General features: G+C 42.3%; 1 pseudogene and 2 gene segments (V, D, J or C); 1 reads left to right on the top strand and 2 right to left on the bottom strand.

The window, feature by feature from the left end:
• Positions 1-4,369: 4,369 nt before the first annotated feature.
• Positions 4,370-5,542, bottom strand: LOC133460914 (uncharacterized protein K02A2.6-like; annotated as a pseudogene).
• A 2,530-nt stretch (positions 5,543-8,072) lies between these two features.
• On the bottom strand, positions 8,073-9,722 carry LOC133460913 (Ig kappa-b4 chain C region-like). The segment is given in 3 exon segments: positions 8,073-8,395; positions 9,433-9,514; positions 9,714-9,722. Coding segments are annotated over 3 exon segments (414 nt in total).
• An 895-nt stretch (positions 9,723-10,617) lies between these two features.
• LOC133460912 (Ig kappa chain V region 3547-like) lies at positions 10,618-11,105 on the top strand. The segment is given in 2 exon segments: positions 10,618-10,669; positions 10,777-11,105. Coding segments are annotated over 2 exon segments (381 nt in total).
• Positions 11,106-13,185: the final 2,080 nt, after the last annotated feature.

The following is a 13,185-nucleotide window of genomic DNA, read 5'->3' as shown; positions in this document are numbered from 1 at the left end:
GTGACAATTTTCACCTGATTCAGGTAAATTTTCACTTGAAATAAGTAGGAAAATCTGCCAGTGGGACAAGATTTATCTTCTTTTTACAAGCAAAAAAATCTTTTTCCACTGGCAGATTTTTCTACTTATTTCAAGTGAAAATCTACTTGAAACAGGTGAAAATTGTTGTTTTTTCCAGTGATGAGTCTTGTTTTAAGTGTAATGAGAACTTTTTTACTAAAATGAGACATTTTAACTAGAAATAAGACAAATATTCTTGTTAAGATTTTGAGTTTTTGCAGTGATCCATGTTACTTATCCTGTGAAGGACAGAGTCATATTGATAAGTTCAGAAAACTGTTTTTTATTGTTGTGTTTTGATGTATTTGATGTTAGCCCAGTGGATATTTAAAGCTTACAGAAGGCTGCATTTAACTGCTGCTATGTCATTCCTGCAGTATTTCTGCAGGTGTTTTGGTCACTGCTATTATTTGTAATATATTATATTATTTGTAATCAGCACAAATTATCTGTCCCCATATGATAAAATCCACCATCCCCCCTGATTTTTTTTTTTACAACTCGAGTACTGCTGCCAGTATGTAGTTTTCAAAGTTCTGGGGAAAGCCCGGTCTGATTAGAAGAGACGGCATTCATCCCACCCGGGATGGTGCTGCTCTTGTCTCTAGTAATTTGGCCTGTTTTATTAGACCCTCTCCCTGACAATGCAGGGTCCAGGCCAGGATGCAGAGCTGTAGTTTAACACACTTCTCTGCTGCTTCTCGAGGACCAACGCCTGCCAACAAAACTGTAGGATTGCACGATGTAATTGGCGACTCTAAAACTATAGGATTACATGATGTAACTGGTAACTCTAACCAGGTGCTTAGCAAAATAGAAATGGTTGCAGTTCCCCGTCCTCCACAAGTTCACCAGGTGCGGCGTTATAGAGGCGTCAACCAAAATAATCTTGTAAAAATTAAAACCAATGCACATTTGGTACCAATAAGAGACCGAGAAATGAGATGCGGACTACTAAATATACGATCATTAAGCTCTAGGTCTCTGTTAGTAAATGATATAATTACAGAGAGTAGGAGTGATGTTTTCTGCTTAACAGAAACATGGTTACAGGAGGAAGAGTATGTTAGTTTGAATGAATCGACTCCGCCCGGCTATTTTAATCATCACATTCCTAGAAGCACGGGCCGAGGAGTCGCAGTAATTTATAACTCCAGTTTCCAAACAAAAATTGAACCTAAGTCCAACTATAATACATTTGAAAGCCTCACGCTTAGTCTGAAATTTCCGAGCTGGAAATCAGAGAAGCCAGTTGTGTTAGTGGTAGTGTATCGGCCCCCTGCTGGTGCTTATCTAGAGTTTTTGTCTGAATTTTCAGATTTCCTTTCTGGATTATTGATCAGTACAGATAAATTCATCATAGTGGGTGATTTTAATATTCATATGGATGTTGAAAGCGATAATCTTAAATTAGCTTTCAATTCTCTTCTAGAATCAATGGGTATCTCACAAAAAGTGGACGGCCGACGCATTGTTTTGATCATACTCTCGATCTCGTTCTCACCCACGGTGTTGAAACTGATGATCTGTTGGTGTCACCTGTAAACTCCCTTTTATCCGACCATTATTTAATAACGTTTGAATTTAATGTTGTCGATGTTGAAGTGCAGGGCAGGAGGTATTATTTTAGCAGATGTTTGTCTGATGAAGCTATTGCTAAATTTAAGGAGGCCATTGCTCATCTTGCGACAGTGGAAAATAGTGAAGCCTCTATACTGAAGCAATAGAGGCCAGTGACCTGGGTTCTACCTCTGATGTTGATGTTGATTTTATTGTTAGTAACACTGCTGATCTGTTGCACTCAGCTTTCAGCTGTACAATTCAGATATTCGCATGTTGAAACAAAACGTGCGTAAAATGGAAAGGAAGTGGTACTCTTGTAAGTCTGTAGACTCCTATCGTGAATGGAAAGATATTCTAATAGTATATAAAAAAGCTATTCGCAAAGCCAGAACAGCTTATTATTCAACGTTGATAGAGGATAACAAAAGTAACTCACGTTTTCTGTTCAGCACTGTAGCCAGGCTGACAAAGAGTCACAACTCTGTTGAACCTTGCATTCCTGCAGCTCTCAGTAGTGAAGACTTTATGAGCTTCTTTAACAGTAAAATCACGAGAATTAGAGAAGAAATCAACCAGCCGGTTGTGGGCGTTTCTTCAGCTTTAGCGACTTCCCTAGGCTCTGACTTGTCTCTAGACTGTTTTGATCCTATAGACCTCCCTGAGCTGATCTCACTCGTTAATAGAGCTAAGTCTACCACATGTATGTCAGACCCATCCCGACTCGACTATTCAAAAATGTTTTTTCTCTTATTGGTGCGACAATACTGGACCAAATCAACCTATCCCTAAGCTTACGATATGTACCACAGGCTTTCAAAGTGGCAGTAATCAAACCTTTACTTAAAAAACCTTCTCTTGACCCAGACACCTTAGCTAATTATATGCCAATTTCCAACCTTCCATTTGTATCTAAAATTCTGGAAAAGGCAGTTTCAAGCCAGTTATGTGACTATTTGTATAGAAATGATCTGTTTGAAGTCTTTCAGTCAGGGTTCAGAATGCATCATAGCACAGAGACAGCACTGGTTCGAGTCACGAATGACCTCCTTATGGCCTCAGATAAGGGATTAGTGTCCATATTGGTTCTACTGGACCTCAGTGCTGCTTTTGACACTGTAGATCATGGCATTTTACTGCACAGGTTAGAGCATGTTGTTGGGATTAAAGGGACAGCTCTACATTGGTTTAAATCATATCTATCTGACAGGTTCCAGTTTGTTCATGTACATGAGGTTTCATCAGAACAGTCAAGGGTCTGTTATGGTGTTCCGCAGGGTTCAGTGCTAGGGCCAATCTTGTTCAGTTTATACATGCAGCCATTGGGAAGTATAATCCAGAATCACGGCATACACTTTCATTGCTATGCTGATGATACGCAGCTCTATTTGTCTATGAAGCCGGATGAGACAGAACCGTTGGTTAAACTTCAGGCATGTCTTAGGGACATCAAGGACTGGATGTCCAGAAATGTCTTGCTTCTAAATTCAGATAAAACAGAGGTTATCATTCTTGGTCCAGAGCATCTTAGGAAGAGACTAGATGGTGTTGCGATGGCTTCCAGTGCAACTGTGAGAAACCTTGGTGTTGTTTTCAATCAGGATTTGTCGTTTAAACCATATGTTAATCAGGTTTGTAAAATAGCGTTTTTCCATCTCCGTAATATTGCAAAGATTAGGAAAATCCTCTCGCAGAGTGATGCAGAAAAACTAGTTCATGCGTTTGTATCTTCTAGACTGGATTACTGTAATGTGTTGTTAGCAGGATGTCCAAGTAATTTGCTGAATAGGCTCCAGCTGATTCAGAATGCAGCAGCACGAGTACTGACAGGAATCAGCAGGAGAGACCACGTCTCTCCAGTGTTAGCGTCGCTCCATTGGTTACCCGTAAAATTCAGAATCCAATTTAAAATTGTATTACTTGCATATAAAGCCCAAAACGGCTTAGCTCCGCAGTATTTACAAGACTTGATAGTGCCTTATGTTCCTGGCAGAGCTCTCCGCTCCCAGGGTGCAGGTTTACTCGTAGTTCCTAGAGTATCTAAATGTAGATTTGGAGGGCGGGCGGGCGTTCTGCTATCAGGCACCATTACTTTGGAACCAACTTCCAATCTGGGTTAAGGAGGCTGACACCACCTCCACCTTTAAAACTAAACTTAAAACCTTTCTGTTTAGTAAAGCCTATAGTTAGTGTTTAGTATACCTCTAGCTGGTGTTGGTAAATCTCTAGGTAGTGTAAACTCTAGTGTGTTAAGAGTCAGTAGTCATAGTTGCAGCTATAGAACAAGACTATAATAGTTAGTCTCACTCTCAAATATAGCCTCGCTGTAGATATGCTGCTATAGGCCTATGCTGCAGGGGGGCACCGACATGATCCGCTGGGCGGTGCCTCTCACCCTTCTTCTCCTCTACTTTTCCCTTCCTCTCTTCTCCATTACCATTTTTATTTATTATAAATATAATATTGTGACCCTTGGATAATCAAAGTAGGACGCAGGAGACCAAAAGTATCTTTCTTGGGTTTTTATTGCATCACAGTGGCATGGTAGGCAGACAGACAAAGAGGGAATCACATGACATGGATCTTCCTTATATCACTTCTGGATTAGCTCCCTCTAGATACACTGTCAGGATACTACATCCCTCCCCTCTTAGGTCTGCCGACAACACTCACTGCAAGAGAAAATAAGACAAATTAAGCAACATTGTACATTTATTAAGGCCTGTAATAATCAGGAGGGCGCCGCTCTCTAAGGGAGCGCCTTAAGGGTTGTGTTACTTGTTCCTGTATTACAGATGGGGACCCGCTCCCCAGCATCGGTTGGGTCCCTCTCAGAGTCTTCCACCTGGGTTGGAGAGTCAGAGGCTCGGACCTCAGGGTACACTTGTTCTGGCATCACAGAAGATGGAGTGCTCACAACCTGAGGTGTACTAGGATCTATATCAGGAATGCCACTTAGCTCTCGCCTCCTGATTTGGTCAACATGTCTCCTTACGACCTGTCCATTTCCGATGAGGACTGTGCATGATAGGGGCCCTGTGCAGCTCTCAATTGTTCCAGGGATCCATTTGGGGCCAAATCCATAGTTTTTTGTAAAAACTAGATTCCCGGTGGAAAAACTCCTGAGCTTGGTGTGTATGTCATGATTAACTTTTTGTTTCCACTGTTTCTTTTCCACCTTAGACTTCAAGTCTGGGAGTAACAGGTCAAAGGCAGACCTTGGCCTCCGTGACATCAGCATTTCAGCCGGGGACAAGCCTGTGGTAGAGTGTGGAGTGAATCTGTAACTAAACAAGAATCTAGACACTTTTGCTTCCAAGCTCTCCTTTCCTCCTTGCATCCTCTTCATCCCCTCCTTAAAGGTCCGAACAGCTCTCTCAGCCAATCCGTTCGATGATGGATGAAAAGGGGCTGACGTTACATGCTTTATCCCGTTTTTAGTCATGAAATCAGCAAACTCAGCACTAGTAAAGCAGGTAGCATTATCGCTCACCAACATCTTTGGCAGTCAATGGACACTGAAACTTTGTCTGAGCTTTTCAATGGTTCCATGAGTGGTTGCTGTATTCCCCGGATAAACATCCATCCATTTAGAATGGGAATCAACCAGCACCAGAAACATCTTGCCCAAAAATGGACCAGCATAATCCACATGGAGTCGAGTCCAGGGCTTCTCTGGCCATTCCCAGGGATGTAAGGGTGCTATAGAGGGAGACATGGCATTTTGTTGACATGTAGCACAGTGATGTACTTCCCTCTCTACATCCTGATCCATCTGGGGCCACCAGACATATGATCGGGCCAGTGCCTTCATTCTAGACATGCCTGGATGGGACTGATGCAGCAACTTTAACAGTTTTTCTCGCCCTTGCGGAGGAATTATGACTGGAGTACCCCACAGAACACAACATTTTATCTTCATCAGTGATATCATTTGCAGTAAAGAAGTGTTCCATTATTTCACAGTATTCCTCCCAAGCTTGCTCTTTTGAATCAAATGGTGGCAGGGATCCTATTGTTGCCATCTCACCTGCATATGTCTTCCCTCCTTCCACCAAAGCCTTTTTCCACCTGGAGTGCAATCATCCAATCAAGCACTCACACAGTAGCCAGGGAGCAGGGCAAAAAAAGCACAAAAAACATTCCTCCAGTTCATCCTCCTCGCCAATATAATATTGTGACCCTTGGACAATTAAAATAGGACGCAGGAGACCAAAAGTATCTTTCTTGGGTTTTTATTGGATCACAGTGGCATGGTAGGCAGACAGACAAAGAGGGAATCACATGACATGGATCTTCCTTATATCACTTCTGGACTAGCTCCCTCTAGATACACTGTCAGGATACTACAATAAATATCTCATAGCTATCATTTTTGTCCATCATTCCTGTAGTTTCTTGTGCCGGCCCCCCTCTTTTGTGCATGTTTGCAGGCCGGAGCCTCGGGAGCTGCGTTCTGGCCTGCGTACCAAAAAAAACAAATAAACATAAAACTTTTTAATGCCCTACCCCCTCCCCGCACACACACACACAGACACAAGCACACTACAATTCACCCAGGTTATACACACAGACACACATGCAGACACACGGTGCAGACAGGGGACAGATGATCCAGGTGAGGAAACGGTAACAGGGAGCCGTCCACGCCAGGAGGTCTCATAACACGCAGCTACAAGGGGGGGGGCCCACAGAGACCACCCCGGCCCGGACGGATAGAGGAGTCCACACCACAGCGGTGAAGCCGTGGTGCAGAGCTCCACCACCATCCAGGCCAGAACCACCCCCAGGACAACACCCCTGCAGGCCAGAGTCACTCCCAGCATGGAGGCTCCCCATGAGGAAACACTGGAGCTAAAAGCTACAAGAAAGCAGGATAAGATACACTAAAAGAGTTTAAAAAAGTATAACATAACATAAAATCCTTAAAGTATGTCTGGAAAGCAAGACATTAAAAACTAAAAGAATAAGACAGTAGAATGTAAAAAATAGACCATAAATTACGACTAAAACATTTAGATAAAACATTGAGATTAAACAAAAATAAAATATGATAAAAAAGGATAAACTAAATATAAAACAGAGCAGTAAGATCCAATAAAAATAAGGGTGAGCATAAGAAATTTAAAAGAGTTAAATGAGTCAGTTAAAAGCCTGATTAAAGAGATGGGTCTTGAGCCTCTTTTTAAAAACATCAACAGTCTCTGCGGCCCTGAGGTTCTCCGGGAGGCTGTTCCACAAACGGGGACCATAAAAACTGAATGCCGCCTCCCCGTTTGTCCTGGTTCTGACTCTTGGTATGGTTAAAAGGCACCGGAGGACCTTAGGGTCCGTGAGGGTCGATAGGGTAAAAGTAGTGCAGACAAATAAGAAGGCCCAAGACCATTAAGACACTTAAAAACTAGTAAAAGAACCTTAAAATCGATCCTGAAGCGCACGGGGAGCCAATGCAGCGATTTTAAAACAGGTGTAATGTGCTCCCGCCCTCTGGTCCTCGTCAGCACGCGTGCGGCTGAATTCTGTAATAATTGTAGGTTGTACATGTTCTTTTTAGGAAGACCAGAGAGCAGGGCGTTACAATAATCTAAACAACATGAGATAAAAGCATGCATTAGCACCTCCGTACTGGCCTGGGAGAGAAACGGGCGGACTCTGGCTATGTTCTTAAGATGGTAAAAACCTATCTTTGTTATGTTTTTAATATGTGGAATAAAAGTGAGCTCAGACTGAAAACAGAATCCCAACCATGACAGTGACCAGCACACATTGATGAAATAGAAGTCCAGGAGTTCATGAAGGGGAGAAGTGGACATGTTCACCTTCTCACAGAGTCAAAGTCTTTTTTGGAGAAGACTTAGGAAACTTATGTTTCCCATGAAAACATTTAATCATAATTTGTCATTTATGACAAAGACACAACTGATTCAGACTTGTGTCTCTAATTTTGGGGTTCATGATCAAAAAGATGAACTTTCAAGGACAACAGATTTTATTTGAAATATGTCAAGACATCAGAGAGGTGTATGGATTTAAAAACTATTCATCTGATCTAAAATTAACGTTGGATGAACTTACCTCCATCATGGCTGAATGTAAATTATCATTGTGTTTTTCCAATTAATTGTATTAGATATAATAAACTGCAGTATATGAGCTCAGGATTCTTTCTTTAGCAGTTTTTCAGGTATGATACAATGTAAATCTTATTACTTTATGGGTATCTTTATATTTATTTTACCAACACATAAGTGATAACTATTGATTTCATGTAAAGTACTAAACTGAAATCACCACAATGACCATAAATAACCTTGTTAATGAATTTATTGTTTAAGCCATCATCAATGCAACAAGAAGGAAAACATAACTGTTGAAACATTTCAGGAGAAAAAGAAACAGAGAGAGAGAGAAGTAGAAGAGTAAAAGCAGGTTGAGAGTCCCAGGGAGTCAGGTCAGGACTGGGAGCACTGGTCTCTACTCAGGGTCTCTGAGACTGGAGTCTGGGAGCCCTGGGTGGCCTCACAGGTCACAGAGAGCGCCTTGGTCCACTGGTCTGCAGGGAGTCTCAGGGTGCTGCTCCAGCTGTAGTGGCCGTCCTCCTGCAGCACCCCGGGGCTCCTGCTCTCCTCCCAGCTGCTGCTGCTGCTGCTGCCGTCCACCTTCCAGGACAGACTCCAGTCTGAGGGGAAGCCCTTGTTGGCCAGACACATGAGTGTGGCCGTCCCCTGCTGCAGCTCCCCACTGGACAGGACTGTCAGGGAGGGGGGGACATCACCTAGGAGACACCACTCAGGTTAGAGGACAGGAACCACCAACAACACACACTGGGACACCGTAACTGAGAGCTGAGTTTTGAACTGGAAGAAGTTTCTGTCAGATGTTTTCTGCTCCATCAGTCACTCAGAAACACATTGTTTCACTTCCTTTCAGAAACCTCTCATGCAGATCAGCACAGAGAATCATGATCATGTTTCAACTGAAATATGACAAATTAAAATAGTACCAAAACCTCAATCTACAACCTCCAACTTATCATAAAAGTTTTTATCAGAAAACTAAGCAACGATAAAATGAAGTGAAACAAAACTGAAAGTAAAAGAGATCACACGTTTTAAACATTTTGATCTGTCAATTTTATCCTGAATCTGTGCATGAATTCTGAATTTCAAGTTATCACTGAACAACTCTTATGTTTGACATCTGATAACTTTTAGAGAAACAATTAAATTTGTTTCGTCTGAACATGAAATTGTTTAAAATTTTAATTCCACAGGAAGATTTTACTGAATATCTTAACTCGACTTCTGACTTAGACTACAGTACATTAAATAAACAATAGATACCTTATATTAAAACTACTGTTAGTTTTCAAGAGTCTAAAGAAGAAATGTTGAAGGTAAGTAACAATATTCCTTTATATTTAAACACAGTTTGAACTTACTTCCAACATCCAGTCTGGTTCCTCCACCAAAAGTCCACCACAGTGATACAAACTGATGAAACCGTCAAACAAAAACCTCTGACTACAGAGAGACACGCTCTCTGACTCTGCTACACTCAACTAAAGCTACAAACTCTGAATATTTAAAAAATTTAAACAAATTAAACAAACATTTTAGTCCCTTTAGACCAACTGGATATGTTGGATTTCTTTTGAAAGTCTTAGATTAAAAAATGTATTTCTTAATGAAGTAAAAAAGTCTCCAAAAACAACAAACAAGCAGAATTACACATAACAGCTCCTTGAAAGAAGAGATAAAAGGAGAATAAAACTATGTCCTGAAATAAAGCATTATTTTAATATAAACTTACTTCCAACATCCAGTCTGGTTCCTCCACCAAAAGTCCACCACAGTGATACAAACTCATGAAACCGTCGTACAAAAACCTCTGACTGCAGAGAGACACGCTCTCTGACTCTGAAACAAACAAACTCTACAAAACATGTCACTTTTTTCTATTCAACAGCTAATATAACAAATATGTATTTATACATGTAGCACATATCTAAGCTCATTTTTATTTTCTATGTCACATTTTATTTTTATAAAATCTTTTTCTTTAGACAGAAATAAACTATTTTTTTGAAAGACTTCCCACATTTTGTGACTTGTAGAAAACTCCAGATTCTTATGTGCAACAAAATAAGACTCAACTATCAGTTGGATTTCATTCATGTGATTTATATGAAGTTTATAGTAGATGTCACGCAGGACACTTTAGAGACAAAGTAGACAAACTGAACAGTCCAGTTACATAATAAAAGTGTTTAGTTGCAATGATATTCTCAGGGATTTATGCATGAGGAGAAGATATCTATTTACTGTGCCACAGAGATGGTGAAAAGAATCATAAACATACAAAATTGTAACTTCTTTTGAGAACTGGTGACCAATTCAGGGAGTACGACCTTTGACCTGAACAGAACTGTAATACTGTAGAGTTCAGCTGATCCCTGAGACCAGATGGATGGATGGATGGATGGATGGATGGATGGATGGATGGATGGATGGATGGATGGATGGATGGATGGATGGATGGATGGATGGATGGATGGATGGATGGATGGATGGATGGATGGATGGATGGATGGATGGATGGATGGATGGACGGACGGAGGGACGGACGGACGGATGGACGGATGGATGATGGATGGATCTCTACTCCCAATATTTTCTACTCACAAGAAATTAACAGATATTAAAATAAAAATGTCCTGAAGAGTTAATCTGCATCATATTAGTTTATAATGATGTTTTCAAACTTGATACCTTATTGATAGTGTGAACCTATTGATCTATTGATGAACATCATCATCATCAGAGTTATGAAGTCTCTGCTGGAGTCAGTGGGAACATTTCCATAGAAGCACTTTGCATCAGCAGCACCACGCTCCAGTGATCTGGGAGAGTTTATAGTCCTGACACTTGAACTCTGGATGACTGACAGCTGTCCTTTATGACAACAGAAGACACAGAAATCCTCCTCATCAAAAACATGACTCTGATCTGCGTCCTCATATGGACTCTCCTCTGCTGCTGCTTCACAGGTAAAGTCCAGAGAATCCAACTCCTCTCCTCTATGAACATCTGTCCCTCTGAAATGAAGCTGACAAAACCATGAAGCTGTTTTCTGTTTGTGTCTCTGTTTCCTCAGAGTCCAGAGGTCAGTACACAGTGACTCAGCCTGGATCAGTGACTTCTGCTCTGGGAGGCTCCGTCACCATCACATGTAAAACCAGTCAGAATGTTTACTGGAACGGTAATCACTGTTTAGCCTGGTACCAACAGAGACATGGAGGAACTCCTAAACTGATCATTTATTATGCTACCACCAGACAATCAGGAACACCAAGTCGTTTTACAGGCAGTGGATCAAAGTCTGACTTCACTCTGACCATCAGTGGAGTTCAGACTGAAGATGCAGCAGTTTATTACTGTCAGAGTTATCACTACATCAACAGTCAGTCTTCGTTCACACAGTGAAAAACAGTCGTACAAAAACCTCCCTCAGTCAGACTGAACAGAAACTGAACAGACTGATACACTTCACTGAACACACACACACACACACACACACACACACACACACACACACACACACACACACACACACACACACACACACACACACACACACACACACACACACACACACACACACACACACACACATATACAGACATTACATTAAAAATGTTGAACTGTTGATATTCAGATAATGCCATTATGGAAACACATTAATCCTTTACAATAAAAGTGACATCATTTAGTAACTTCAGAACAACATTCTTGTTTTTTACAATAAAAAGCTATAAAGTTAATGGAGGTCCTTGGGGGGTGTGAAGCACAGAGCGGGTGGAAGGAGCCTTTCAACGGCCATCATTCGACTGAAGGCAGTAGCGCTGGCGGAAGAAATGAAAATTTAACATTTTCATGGAGGTCCGTCTTGGTGCTTTCGCTTCACGGTGCAGCAGCAGCGCCCGGCAGATTATATGGAAAAGATGGAGAGCTTCCGCTCATTCTGCAGCCAACACATCACCGACAAACACATCCAGCCCAGACACATCGCCAACATGGACGAGGTGCCGCTCACGTTCGACATCCCGGTGAATCACACGGTGGAGAGGACAGGGGTGCGTGTCGCCGCCGTACCCTACGCCGTACGCTAGTGCGGTGGAGAGGACGGGGACCGTCTGGCGCGGCGGAGAAGATGGGAACAGCGCGGTGGGGATCCGCACAACGGGGTATGAAAAGTCGTCATTTACTGTTGTGCTTGGCTGCCACGCTGATGGACAGAAACTGTATGGTGATTTTAAAAGAAAAACTTTGCCTAAAGAGACTTTTCCAGCCGGAGTCATTATAAAGGCAAATTAAAGGGCTGGATGGATGAAGGCATGATGATCGAGTGGCTGAGGCAGGTCTATGTGCGGCGACCCGGTGGTTTTTTTCACACATCATGCGCGGGCTAACGTGTCTGCTGGGACTGTTGTTCGGGCATTTGCAAAAGCCAGCATTTCCGAGGCGCCGCGCGGCACGGAAAGTGACTCTGACAGCGAGGAAATTGGGACTGGCACAGATGAATTAGCAGAGCTCTTTAATGCTGAAACAGAGGATGAGGACTTTGAAGGGTTTGATTAATGTAAAAACTGAAATAAAATACAATCAAACTAAGTTTTGCTCCCGCTCTATTTTTAAATAAGCACACGTGTGTGCTTGTGTGTGTGTGTTCTGCAGCGCGCGTGTGTGTTTTGCGGCGCGTGTGTGTGTGTTTTGCGGCGCGTGTGTGTGTGTTTTGTGGCGCGTGTGTGTGTGTTTTGCGGCGCGTGTGTGTGTTTTGCGGCGCGTGTGTGTGTGTTCTGCAACGCGCGTGTGTGTTTTGTGGCGCGTGTGTGTGCGCGCTCCGTGCCTGTAGACGGCGCCTTTTCAGTTGGTGCACCGTATGTGTGTTTTAAATCCAAAAATTACACACAAAACTGAGGGTGCGCCTTTCCACACGGTGCGCCGAATGGTCGTGAAAATACGGTACATAAGATCAAAGACAACTTAAATGAGAGCAGAAAAGCGGGCAGACAGATGAGCGGGGCCTGCTGTTCAGGGCAGTTGTGGCTGCAGGGATCAGGCTCTTCCCAGCCCAGCCCTCCTGAACTGAAGAGTCTGAACCTGCACCCTGAGGGTACTGGGCTGATACGTTGGTCCAGTGGCTGACTGATGTCTTGGACTATGGCTAGGTGTGAGAAACTTGTGATTTAGTTCTGTAAGGTTGGTTGTGGGGAGACTGATTATTTTAGCAGCTATGTCTGTGATGCGTGTGAATTTGGTCAGATTTGGCTGCAGCCTTTTATATTGATATTTATTGTGACAGTGACCAGCACACATTGCTAAAATAGAAGTCCAGGAGTTCATGAAAGGGACAAGTGGACATGTTCACCTTCTCACAGAGTCATAAAAGTGTTTTTTGGAGAAGACTTAGGAAACTTATGTTTCCCATGAAAACATTCCATCAGAATTTGTCATCATTTATGACAAAGACACAACTGATTCAGACTATTATCTCCAATTTTGG

This window comes from Cololabis saira, chromosome 15, assembly GCF_033807715.1.
Source record: "Cololabis saira isolate AMF1-May2022 chromosome 15, fColSai1.1, whole genome shotgun sequence".
In the NCBI taxonomy this organism is placed as follows: domain Eukaryota; kingdom Metazoa; phylum Chordata; class Actinopteri; order Beloniformes; family Belonidae; genus Cololabis; species Cololabis saira.
This window is presented reverse-complemented; position numbering and strand designations above follow the sequence as displayed.